This window comes from Chiloscyllium punctatum, chromosome 12, assembly GCF_047496795.1.
Source record: "Chiloscyllium punctatum isolate Juve2018m chromosome 12, sChiPun1.3, whole genome shotgun sequence".
In the NCBI taxonomy this organism is placed as follows: Eukaryota; Metazoa; Chordata; class Chondrichthyes; order Orectolobiformes; family Hemiscylliidae; genus Chiloscyllium; species Chiloscyllium punctatum.
The window spans coordinates 27,830,892-27,844,690 of NC_092750.1; the positions used below are offsets into that span (position 1 = coordinate 27,830,892).

At 42.2% G+C, this 13,799-nt stretch overlaps 1 protein-coding gene across 4 annotated transcripts in view; it reads left to right on the plus strand.

The window, feature by feature from the left end:
- The first annotated feature begins 400 nt into the window (after nt 1-400).
- The window catches only part of tsen2 (TSEN2 tRNA splicing endonuclease subunit), a 30,962-nt gene continuing 17,563 nt past the window's right edge, over nt 401-13,799 (plus strand). The window contains exons 1-5 of one of the 4 annotated variants that reach the window (XM_072582187.1): nt 401-890; nt 2,162-2,384; nt 5,430-5,511; nt 8,469-8,508; nt 12,372-12,897. In XM_072582187.1, coding sequence (XP_072438288.1) covers nt 2,196-2,384; nt 5,430-5,511; nt 8,469-8,508; nt 12,372-12,897 — 837 coding nt within the window. In that variant the 5' untranslated portion in view covers nt 401-890; nt 2,162-2,195. The other 3 variants (XR_011962022.1, XM_072582185.1, XM_072582186.1) reach the window with 3 other exon arrangements.

Consider the following 13,799-nt stretch of genomic DNA (forward strand, 5'->3'; position numbering starts at 1 on the left):
AGACCACCGTGTAAGATCGGCCTGCCGAAAGAAGAACAGGGGGCCCATACAGACGTTTTTTTGGGCTCTGCTGATGCCTCAGCCAAATATATGTATATATACAAGATTGAAAAAATGCACAGGATTGTAAAGGACAAGAATAAAGTCGAATCTGTGTTTGTAAATATGGACATATGTATGGCATGATCCAATGTACAGACCATCAAATCATTTATGAATAAAGTATATTTTTGAAATAAAAAAAAACAAGATTCACCAGAACGGTTTGAGAGTGAGAAACTTTGTTAAGTAGATAGCTATTGGAGGAGCTGTGGCTGCTTTCTTTCCATATTTAAAATTACGTGGTGTATAGCCAGAGTTAATGTTTGCTGGCAGATCGGCAAGAAAGAGGGCTCTCCCTCGACTGGCAAAATAAACAATAAGGGAAATCGGGAAAACTTTGTATGCAGCAGGCAGTTAGAATCTGGGCTGTGATACAAACAAATTCCCTTGGCTTTTCAAAAACGAATTGGATTGTTACATGAAAGGAAAAGAATTGTATTAGGTTAATTGTTTTTGCAGGGAGCTGGCAGGCTGAATCGCCTGCCTTTGTGCAGTGCCAGTCTGATCCTTCCAAGATATCCTAGATGAGGCAGTTTTCAATAAGAATTGAAAAATACAATTGTGAAGACATTCGCAAATAATTTGCTAGAACTAATATAATTCGTGTTTTCAATAAATTAGACAGAGAAAGCTTCATCAGAAGCACAAGGCCCAATTATTAAAGGTTGTGGAGACACCTTATGGTGGAGACTCAGTGGGAACGAAGCAACTCTAGGAGAGGGTTCGGCCGGTGATGTTTCCGAGTTGCACTGGCGGCTGCTGCTACAGTGTGCTTCTTTGGAACGGCAGTGAGTATCCTTGGTGGTTACAATGTAGCAATGTCCGTGTGTGTTGTGAATGGGCGCCTGGAGTATCGACTTTCCTCTCTGTAACAATTGTTGGAACTTCTCTTTGTTCTTATTGCGATACCTCATAGTCCGCTGAGAGGTTCCGCAGATCCACACAGTGGGAGCAGGAGATAAAGGGGGTAAGAGTACGGGCTGGGAATGAAGAGGGTGGCGGGGGAGCAGCAGCAGCAGCAGTAGCGGGGGCGGGGGGTTTGATTGTGGGTAGCATGCGGAAAAGGCGCCGAGAAATAAAGAAACGGGAAAGGTGGAAGTATATACACACGGGCATGCGGTAGATACAATGGGGTGAGGAAGTGAGCAAGAGTTAGGGATAGACTGATGGGAGAGGGGGCAGAAGGGGATGGAGGAGTGATGCATGCAGAGCGACATTTTGGAGTCATAGGAGAATTACTTGGACAAAAGTGCAGGGAGAACCTGCCGACAGAAAAGTGGGCAATGCCTGGTTATCTTTGATACAGGATCTGTCTGCACATTAGCAATTCCTGAACCCCTCCTTCTCTTGGCTATTCTATGGCCTTGATCATGTTCGTCTGTGACTGGACCTCAGTGTCAGTTTGGATTTCAAAAGAAGCCCCTTTTCATTGGCTGCAACTGTCTGTCCAAAGAGGGGGTGAATGACAGACGAAGCTTTGATGATAGAAATATATTAAGTATATTGAGTTTGTTAAAACTGGTACTTTAACAGTTGTTTAAACTTGTTTGAACCACAGTGATGGACAGACAGCATGGTGGCACAGTGGTTAGCACTGCTACCTCCCAGTGCCAGGAATTCTGATTCAATTTGTCTGTGTGGAGTTTACATCTTCTCCCCTCTGCATATGGCTTTCCACCAGGTGCTCTGGTTTCCTCCAAACTTGTGCACAATAGGAGGATTGGCTATGCTAAATTGCTCTGTCATGTCCGGGGATGGGTAAGCTATGGGACATGCAGAGTTACAAGGATAGGGTGGGCATGTGAGTCTGGGTGGGATGTTCTTCAGTGGATTGGTACAGACTTAATGGACCAAATGGCCTCTTTCTGCACTTTAGGTATCCTATGTACATGGTTTTTAAGATCTGATATGATTCATTATAAACTACCAGCCATAGCCTCCACAGAATTGTTTTTGCATTTATCTTCCTTGAAACCTCGGAACACTAACTGGCTGAGCTGCTCAGCAATTGTTTACCCCTTGTGTAGACTATTAACTTCTGAATTTTTTTATTTTGAAGAAACCATCCCATCTGAAATTACTTCAAAGGTGCTATGGCAGAAGCAAATTTCCGTGCGCCAAAAAGGAAGAGAAGAGTGTATGAATCTTATGAAGCTCCTTTTCCTGTGCCTTTAACACAAGAAGAAACGACTGCACATGAACAAGAGCATTATTATGCTGAAATAATAAATAACAATGTAATCGTTAGGAACCCAGACAATATGCAAGCCCTGTATGGAAAGGTATTTCAGGATTATTTCTTTTTTTCATTTATTTTTATGGCTTGAATTTGGCATTACAGGGAACAATTTCAAAGTTGGCGGATGACACAAATTGTATTGTAAACAATGACAAAGATGGATAGACATGAGAGGACATAGACATGCTGGTGAAATGTGAAAACATATCAGATTGAATCCAGTGTAAGTAGGTGCTTCATTTTGGTATGAAGAATCCGGCAAGATCATACGGGCTAAGCTGTAGAAATTTAAAGGCTAATGCAAGAAAGTAAACGATAGAAGGATTTTACAAACATTTCGTTGAAGATACCAGGACAGATTAACAATTCAGTTAATAAAACATATGAGATCCCAGACTTTATAAATTGAGACATTGAGTACAAAAGTTAGGAACTTTTTCAGGTTTCAACTGCAGTATTGTGTCTAATTCTGAGCACTACACGTTAGAAAGAATGCAAAGGGTTTTTGGCCAAAACATTGATTCTCCCGCTCCTCAGATTTCCAGATGAAGGGCCTGTGCCCAAAGTGTCGATTCTTTTGCTCCTTGGATGCTGCTTGAGTTGCTGTGCTTTTCCAGCACCACAGTTGACAGTTTTCCACATTGTCAGGCAGATACCAGTGTTCTAGCTGTATTGGAACAGCTTGACTAGAGGTGCAGTTAATTCTGGAGCACAAGGCTTCAGTGCTATTTTCAGAATGTTGTCAGGACCCATCTGATTCTCGATATCACATGGTGTGAATCAGATTGACTGATGACAGGCACCTGTGACACTACGTGTATCAAGAGGATGCTGAGATAGATCATCCACTTGGCTGACTATGGTTTCAAATGCAAACAAACACAGAAGTTGATGGAAAATGTCAGCAGGTTTGGCTGCATCTGTGGAGAGAAATCAAAGTTAATGTTATGTGTCCAGTGACCTTCTTTCAGAACGGTTTCAAATGCTTCAGCCTTGTCTATTGCACCTGTGTGTTGGCCTCTCCCCTCATTAAGGATGGGAATATTTGTGGAGTCTCCTCCTCTAGTGAGTTGTTTCATTGTCAACCATCATTCATGACTGGATGCGACTGGACTGCAAAGCTTAGATCTGATCTGTTGGTTGTGGGGTTGTTAGCTCTGATTGTCGTATGCTGTTTTGCAAGCAAGTAGTCCGGTGTTGTAACTTTATCGGCTTGCTGATTTGTTTTTAGGTATGCCTGGTGCTGCTTCTGACAACTAGGGTTGATCCCCAGGCTTCATGTTAATAGCCAGAATATGCCAGGCCATGAAGTTACAGATTGTGGTTAAATAAAATGCTGCTGCTGATAGCCCACAGTTCCTCACACATGCCCAGTTTTGTTCTGTGAGATCTGTTTATCATCTACGACACTTAACACAATGGAAATGCCACACAAGATAATGGAGTAAAAATGAAACTTTACCTCCGTCAGGTTGTGCACTGGTCATTCTTACCAATACTGTCATTGGCAGATGTATCTGCAACAGATAGATTGATACCAGTTGATCCATTTGGTTTCATTCCTTTCTTTAGACTTTTTAACAGTTTGAGGGTGGCTTTCCAGGCCATTAAAGAGGCAACCAGATTGCTGTGGGTCTGGAGTCACATGTAGCCAGACCAGGTAAGGATGGCAAATTTCCTTCTCTAAAGGGCATTAGTAAACCAGATGGGCTTTTACAACAGTCAAGGGTTTGTGATTATTGTTAGACAAGCTTTTTACTTCCAGTTTATTTTCTTGAATTTAAATTCCACCAGCTGTTGTGGTTGGATTTGATTCCACATTTCCAGAACAGTAGTAACCTGAGCCACTGAATTACTGGTCCAGCAACTACACCACTTCCTCCCCCTTTTTATTCAGTCATTCATGGGATATGGGTGTTGCTTGGTGATGAGTATTTATTGTCCATCCCTAATTTTCCCCTTGAGAAGGTGGTGATGAGCTGCCTTCTAGAACTGCTGCAGAGCATGTGCTGTAGCTAGACCAACAAGGCCTTTAGGGAGGGAAATCCAGGATTTTGACCCAGCGACAGTGAAGGAATGGCGATATTTTTCCGCGTCAGGATGATGAGTGCCGTGCAGGAGAACTTACAGGTGATGATGTTCCATTACAAGAATAATTCCAGAGATGAAGAATTTCAGTTACATGGAGCATTCTCCTTAGAATTGTGAAGATTGAGAGAGGATTAGATGTATTTATTATCACAGAGTTCAGATGGAGAATGAGAAGAAACTGTTTTCAGTGGCTTATCAGTTAATACCAAGGGAGCACAGATTTAAACTGATTGGCAGAGAACTGGCAGCAACATGATTAAAAACCTCTATGCAGTGTAGGAGTCATTACAGGTTCAATCATAGCCTTCAAAAGGAAACTAAATTAATATTTGAAGGGAAAAAAAAAAAAAGCAATACAAGGAAAAAGAAGAGAATGGATTAATTGGATATAAACTGGCTTCTTGCAAGGTTTGTGAAGGTTTGTAGCTCAGGTTGAGGTTTAGGGTGTAGGTTTGCTCACTGAGCTGTAGGTTTGATATCCAGACGTTTCATTACCTCATCAGTGGCGACCTCCAAGTGAAGCGAAGCTGTTGTCTCCTGCTTTCTATTTATATGTTTGTCCTGGATGGGGTTCCTGGGGTTTGTGGTGATGTCACTTGGAGGTCGCCACTGATGATGTTACCGAGCCAGGTAATGAAAAGTCTGGATATCAAACCTACAGCTCAGCGAGCAAACCTACACCCTAAACTGGCCTGTTTTAACTATCTGAACTCACGTGATGCCAAGTGACAGTCCAACAAGTTTATTTAAGATCACAAGCTTTCAAACCCTTGCTCCTTACCAGATGAAGGATAGTGCTTCGAAAACTTGTGATTTTAAATAAACCTGTTGAACGATAACCTGGTGTTCTGTGACTTCTGATTTTGACCTCCCAAGTCCAACACCAGCATCTCCACATCATGTTTTACTATATTATAACAGCATGGTCTTAGTTCAACTCTTGAAACAAAAAGTTTGATAACGTTGACAAATCTTGTTAATTTTCTTTTGTTTCAAGGGCTATTTCGGAAAAGGGGTGTTGTCAAGAAGTCGACCAAATTACAATATTTCAGACCCCACTTTAGCTGCCAAATGGAAAGGTAAGGATCTTCTTTAATCACTTACTGGCCTTTTGTTTTAACTATCATTTATAAATGATTATTTGTAATGTGTTGTATTGCTGAACATCCACAGTGAATAGTAACCAACTGAATTCAATTTGGCAACAGGTTAGTTACCCTCAGTAAAAGACCTTTTTTTCTTGAAAGCTGTTTCATTTCTTCCTTCCATCTCTGCCTACTCCAGTTCAATTGTGTCTGTGGGATAACAGCAGCATCTTTCTTAGGTTAGTGGCTTTGAGTTAGTGGTTAGGTGCGGCTGGATATACAGTACAGATAATGAAGGTCTCAGATACCAGTAGAAGAACCAGTAGGAGACTGGAGTCCATGAGGGAGGTGCCCCCAAACTAAATGCCTGTTGTCCAGTAAGCACCAGATCTTCTGCAGAAAAGGGACTTAGGAGATGGAAATCCCATTTTCCAAAAGCTTCCAGGTATCTGGAGGCCATCAGTGCCACCAAGAGTGGCAGTTGCTGCCGGTAATGTTCTGAGGACATTGACAGGGATAATGGTGGATCTCCAGATGTGGGTTAGTGAGTGAGGGTAAGATGGGAGTTACAGGCGGAGGGGGTCTTGGAAGTTTGGAGGCTAGATGTGGGGTAGTTATCATCAGCCCAACCCTCTTCGTTCCCTTCCACCCAACACAATCAATCCCCACCTAACAGCCCTGGTTTTATTTGGCAACATTTAAGGTCAGGCTAGTCTCATGTATGCAGAACTGAAGAAATTACGTCAAATATCACATCCTTTAAAGTAAGTTAATGTAACTAAAACATCATAATTTTTTTTATCTGATTGGTCTCTTCCTTGGTGTTTTATTCATGTCTGCTATTATGAGATTCAGTTCAGTATCCGTTTACAAGTCCCTGATTTCCAACATAAATATTCTGACCTTAATCTGTAAAAACTGAATAATAGTTCAAAATGCCAGTATGCTATCTGAAAGGAAAGTGAAAGCCATTGAAACTATTTGTTTTCAGACAATGGGAAGCTATTGAGCATATTTGATTGTAGGTTAGACCCAGACTTCAATAATGATTTCTTGTTAGTTGGATATAGCAATCAGCCAGCATGTTTGTCATGAACTACCATACCAAGAAATTGTGTTTATTTTTAAGGTTGTAGCTTTGATTAGAAATTTTAGCAAACTAATTCACAACTTGTGGGAAGGTTAATCCAGAGCCAACTGAGACAGCAGGAACAGAGACTGCTAATTTGTGATTAGACCATCAAATACAGGAGCAGAATTAGGTCTTTAGCCCATGGGTCTGCTCCATCTTTTGATCATTCTCCTGCCTTTGCCCTTAATCCATTTACTGGAATTCTCTCCCTAAAGGGTGCTGTCGGTCACCCCACAGCAAGTGGACTGCAGCAGTTCAAGAAGGCAATTCACCACTACCTTTTCAAGGGCAACCAATAACTGGTAATAAATGCTGGCCAGCCATTGACGCCCATATCCCACAAGTGAATAAAAAGGCCAAGAACCTTTATACCTCTGTTTTAAATACACTCAATGACTTGGCTTATATAATGAATTGAATTGAACTTATTGTTACATGTACTGAGGCACAGTGAAAAGCTTTGCTTGCAAACAATACAAGCAGATCACCCTTCGCAGCAATGAGTTCCACAGATTAGATTAGGTTAGATTACTTAGATTACTTACAGTGTGGAAACAGGCCCTTCGGCCCAACAAGTCCACACCGCCCCGCCGAAGCGTAACCCACCCATACCCCTACATTTACCCCTTACCTAACACTACGGGCACTTTAGCATGGCCAATTCACCTGACCTGCACATCTTTGGACTGTGGGAGGAAACCGGAGCACCCGGAGGAAACCCACGCAGACACGGGGAGAACATGCAAACTCCACACAGTCAGTCGCCTGAGGCAGGAATTGAACCCGGGTCTCTGGCGCTGTGAGGCAGCAGTGCTAACCACTGTGCCACCGTGCCGCCCACAACTTTTTCCCCACCCCCCCCACCCTCCTCTCATTTATCTCTCCACCCTTCAGGCACTCTGCCTGTATTCCTGATGAATGGCTTTTGCCCGAAACGTCGATTTTCCTGCTCCTTGGATGCTGTCTGAACTGCTGTGCTTTTCCAGCACCATTTTAATCCAGAATCTGGTTTCCAGCATCTGCAGTTATTGTTTTTACCTCTAAAAATGAATGCCAACATTGCATTTATCTTCCTAACTACCAACTGAACCTGCATGTTAACATAAAGAGAATGCTGACCTAGGACTCCAGATTCCCTTTGTGCTTCAGATTTCCGAAGCTTTTCCCATTTATAAAATAGTCTACACCTCTACTCTTTCTTCCAACATTGAATTCCATCTTCCACTTCTTTGCCCACTCTCTCTTAGCCTGTCCAAATCCTTCTGCAGCTTCGCCATTTTCTCAACACTCTCTCTCTCTCTGCACCAATCTTTGTGTCATTGCAAACATAGCAACAATGCCCTCAGTTCCTTAACCCAGACCATTAACGTGTAATGTGAACAATTGTGGATTCAGATGTTTTAAGTAACTTTTTGGTTCTTCATATTCTGCTTTGTTCCACTTGAAGACTTTTCAATTTGTTTTTTAAAAATCATGGAGAGATGTACCTGACAGCAGGTGTATATACAAGAGGGGTCAGTTATTAAAATGTCCAGACCAGGCTTTCATTTTGCTAGCTATTGGGTAATAAATGCATTCCTCAGTCTATAGGGCATAATGCCTATATTGCCTGAAAGAATGGTTGTTAATGCTACGTTTGAGAGAATTTTTCCTGCATTTCTCACAGCAGCAGTAATTTTGGCTGGCAAGCTGTCCATGGAACAAATTACTTATGTTCCTTATTATATTTTGGAAGTGAAGAAGTTTAGTCAAATAATTTAATTCAGCTATGATTCTCAGAACTGATGAAATGCATTAATTTTACCCTTTTGGTTTGTAGATGCCAATCTTCTGCATATGCCCATAATTTCATCAACAAAGTAAGTCTGGGACTGTCATTACAATTTTTTTTGCATGTGATTCAGTATTCCTATTCCACTTAATATGTTTCTCCGCTACTGCTTTGCTTTTTATTGTTTTGGAAGTAATTTTCATTTGTTGCATTCATCTCTATAGTAAGACCCTAAATGAATTTCATTACTGCTGGCAAATGATTGGCAAGAGGAGGAAAAAAGACAATCACTCGTATATTTTGTAAGGAGAGTAAAGCAGTTTGTGAAAATGGTGGTAGGAGAGCATGTAGCCTATTTGAAAAGTAGAATGTTTAATGTAGTTAAGTTTAAACAGTTAAGGTTAAACAGATTTTGGGAGGATTGCTCTTTGATATGTGAAATTTCAGTTTATTTGCAGGGTTTTTATTTAAATTTTCTTCCCTATTCCTTCGAGTTTCAATATTATCAAAGTGTGTGTCATGCGTATTTGCATCTGAAGAAGGGTCACAGGACTTGAAATATTAACTCTGTTTTCTCTCCACAGATGCTGCCAGACCTGCTGAGTTTCTCCAGCAATTTCTGTCTTTTGTTTGTTTCGGATCTCCAGCATCTAGAATTCTTTATTTTATTTTTGTATATTGTTTCAAGGCAGTTGTCTGTATGTATGCTGGCAACATAGAGTTCTATTGGCCATATCACTTCTCCTGGAAACACAACTGCCCCACAGTTAGAATGCCTGTCTGACTTAATGTCACAGTTGAGCCAATTATGTTCCTGTAGCGGAATGTTGGGATAACGAAAGCATTAGTATCCATTGTTCCCTCCCAGTCTACTCACTGAGGCTGCCTTAGACAGTTGGCAACTCCACTCTGAATAACCTGTTCTTCTAAGTTAATTTTCAGTATGTAACTATCTCTACTCTTCAGCACTTTCGTCATAGCCAAACCTGTTATCCTTTTGTTTTCACCTCCATAACTGATTTCTGTAACACCTTTCTCATTGATCTCTAAAGCTATGCCCTTTATTTTGTTTTATTTATTCATTCATGTGATATGGGCAAAACCAGCATTTATTGTCCTTGCTTAATTGTCCAGAATGCAGTTAAGTGTCACCCATATTGCTGGGTGTGCAGTCACATGTAGCCTGACCAGGTAAGAATGACAGTTTTCCTTCCCTAAAAGACATTAATGAACTAGCTGGGTTTTCTTTTAACCCCTGACAATCAGCAATGGTTTCATAGCCATCATTCGAACTCTAATTCTCAGATTATTATTGAATTCAAATTCCACTGTCTGCCATGGTGGGATTTGAACCCAGGTTCCCAAATCATTACTCATGTCTGTGGACTAATAATCTATCTATTAACAATCGCTAGATTAAAGTCCATTGATAAATCCATTAGGTCACTGCTTGCCTTGGATAAACTCCTTCACCAACACATTCCACCCTGACCTTATATTCACCTGGACCATCTCTGACAACCTCCCTCCCCTTCCTGGACCTCTCCATCTCAGCCAACAGTGACCGACTCAACACCGACATTTTCTACTAATGCACCGACTCCCACAGCTACCTGGATTACACCTTTCCCCACTCTGCCTCCTGCAAAAATGGTATCCCTTATTCCCAACTCCTATGCCTCCACCGCATCTGCTCCCAGGAGGACCAATTTGGCCCCAGAACACATCAGATGGTCTCCTCCTTCAATTTCCCCGCCCACGTGGTTGATGATGCCCTCCATCGCATCTCATCCACTTCCCGCACCTCCGCCCTCGAACCCCACCCCTCCAACCAAAGCAAGGACAGAACCCCCTAGTCTTCACCTTCCACCCCACCAACCTCGGTAGACGTTGCATCATCCTCCGCCATTTCTGCCATCTACAAACAGACCCCACCACCAGAGATATATTTCCCTACCCACTTTCTGTAAAGACTATTCCTTCTGCAACTACCTCGTCACGTCCACTCCCACCAACAACCCACCCTCCTCTCTGGGCACCTTCCCCTGCCACCGAAGGGAATTGCAAAACCTGCGCCCACCCCCACCCCCCACCCCCCACACCACCTACATCCAAGGCCCCAAAGGAGCCCTCCACATCCATCAAAGTTTCACTTGCACATCCACACATGTCATTTACTGTATCCGTTGATCCCACTACGGTCCCCTCTACATTGGGGAGATTAGGATGCCTACTTGCAGAGTGCATCAGAGAGCATCTCCAGGACACCTGCACCAACCAACCTCACCGCCCCACGGCCGATCATTTTAAATCCCCCTCCCACTCTGCCAAGGCATGCAGGTCCTGGGCCTCCTTCATTGCCACTTCCTTACCACCCGATGCCTGGAGGAAGAATGCCTCATCTTCTGCCTCGACACCCTTCAACCCCATGGCATCAATGTGGATTTCACCAATTTCCCCTACCCCAATTACCCCAGTTCCGGCCTTTCAGCTCAGCACCACTCTCATGACCTGTCCCATCTTCCTTCCCAACTATCCGCTCCACCCTTTCCCAACCCCCCCCTCAACCTTTCGCCTTTACCCCCACCTCCATCCACCTATCAGACTCTCAGCTACCTTCGCAGCCCCAACCCTCTCCCATTTATCTCTCCATCCCCGAGACTCTCAGCCTCATTCCTGATGAACATGTTGTGCCCGAATTGTTGATCTTCCTGTTCCTTGGATGCTGCCTGACCTGTTGTGCTTTTCCAGCACCACACACTCTACACTTGGCCTGCATAAATTCCAACTTGTTCATATCCTGTCTGGAGTATATTCTACTCACTAATTACTCTATTCAGTGACAGACTCTACTAGGCAGCATCTCACTTTCGAATCACACTCCTCGTTCATAAATTGCTTCAACTCTGATCCATTCTCCTGTCTGCAAATATCGCAGCCTTTTTGTTGTCTAACTAGTCTTCTGTGTATTCTCGTCCCTCCATTCGGTCAGAGCAGGAGACCTCTCGGGCTTCTCAGCTTGATTTTGTAGAATCTTGCAGAGCACAAGAAGGCCATTTGGCCCATTGTGCCTGTGCAGGATCTTTTGAAAGGATCAGTTGGTCCCACTCTCCAATTTTGTCTCCATTGCATTGCAATTTCCTCCTTATCAAGCCTTTATCCAATTTTATTATGAAAATTACAGCTGAACATCCTTTCCTCTTCCTCCTTCCCAAATTCGTCCCCATCCTTATTTCCTCCTGTCATGCCTCTAAAGATGTACTCAGTAACTACCTGTAGAAATCTTTGCAAGCAACCTTGAATGATAACCTGACCTTGTCACTCCGTGATTGATGGGTGTTTTCAAGTATATGCTTATTTTGTTTCAGATTTCCAGCAACATTTTGCATTTTGTTGAAAGTCTACCTGTTTGTTCATACTCAGCCAAATGTGTCATTTCTGCTTTGTGTCCATTTTTACACTATGAAGTGCTAAGGTGATTTCTTTTAATTTTAAAACAATAGCTTAAATTGAGTTTTATTTCTGCTGTGTGAGGTGTGATGAGATCCAAGTATTTAATTTACTTCTTTTACATACTTAATGTCTGTCTGTAATAAAGTACACTGGCCCTCCAACAAGGAGCTGCAATGTGTTATGTGAGAGGCATGGGATGTGTGGGTCTCTATCTTTTAATTACTTTCTGTGCCTGGTGTCATGTCCACACAGGCTCACTCTACAATGGCCCACACGATAGCACTAGGCAGGACACTGCACATATCAACTGGTTTCCTTCAACCCACTGCCATTGTGCTGAGTTGAGTGCTTTTGTAAACTTCCAACACAAAGCAATGAAACCATTGAAAATACATTTTAACAAAAGAGTACTTTGTACTTTTTGAGGATGTCTTCCCTGGAAGTGTTATTGCTGGTACTCACTAGCAAATCATTACTTTGTTTTCCTTATCACCACAGGTTTCAGCACCATTTTGAGTGGGCTAAAAGTCTCCTGCAAGAACAAGGGCTGGAAGATACTTTCATTGAGAAGATGTTGGAAAATTATACAAAACCAATAGAGTTGTCATACAATAGAAGGAGGAGTGAATCAGATGACCATTCACAACAAATAAATAGTAACTCCCAAGTCTATACAGCTAAGGAAGAGTCTGGTGAAAGAGCTGAAAGTACACATAATGGAGAAAATCAACCTGTCAAAAGCACTCTAAATAAGGCGCTTCATTTGGAAAGTGATGCACTTTATGATCCTTTAGCAAAATACGGACATGTAGACTATGAAAGAGCTGGCAGGGAAGCTCGAACAGAAGGGCACTGTCCCAGGCATCATGATCTCATTATTCACTGTGGCTGCCAATATCCAGATGATGTGAACGAAGGTCTGCAAAATGATTCAAGTAAAGATGACAAAATGTCCACTGAACATGAATATGTTCTAGTGGTGGAAAACACACTACTATGTGATGGTAAAGAATTGAGTAGAAAAGTGAGTATAATGATTTAGAGATTGTGTTTAACTGTGCTTTAGAATTCTCATTGTGTGCCTGAAGGTAGCTGTGAATATTGCTAAAGGCATCGTGTCTATCTTTTGAAGAATTCTGATACAGTACAATTAATTCAAACTAATCTGTTACATGGAAATGAGTTGTCAATTTGGCAGGAATTTAACAATGAAATTCAGCCATTATGGCCTGAAGATCAATTGAATCGGGTTTATTTCATATGGGATATCTCACACTTTCAATATGAAAAACACAATTGCAAATTCCATATGAATAACCAAGATAATTAGTACAGCACCTGCAACACTTCAAAGTCCAAGCCACCAGGTGCATTCATCTTCTCAAAAAACTTAACTAGCTTTAAATTATTGTACGTTTCCATTTTTATTTATCAGCTGCATCACAAGATCTCCGTCATTCTAACTAAGAAATAGGTTTACTCACGATTCCTCTCGTTAACACTGAACAATCTTAAGTGGCCATTATCTTTCCAAACCACAGGCTACTATGGACCAGCCATAGGGCTGCTCTCTCATTAAAGACAGATGATTGGTGGTGGTATAACCTGAGGATCAGGATGGCTCAGGTGAGGGAAGAGGTTGAGAAGGAGAATTCTTCATGGTAACCTCAAGTGGTGTGGAATTGAGCCCATGTTGTTGTTATCATTTTGTGTCACGGGCCAGCTGACCTGATTGACCCCCCCACCCCCCACCCCCCCCCCACCCCAAATGAAACCAAACCAGAAATTGCTGAGTGGGTCGAGCAGCATTTGTGGAGAGAAAGAAGGGTCACTGATCTTGAAACATGAATTCTGCTTTCTCCTCGCAGATGCTGCCAGATCTCATCCAGCAATTTCTGGGGTTTTTTTTCAGTTTCAGATCTTCAG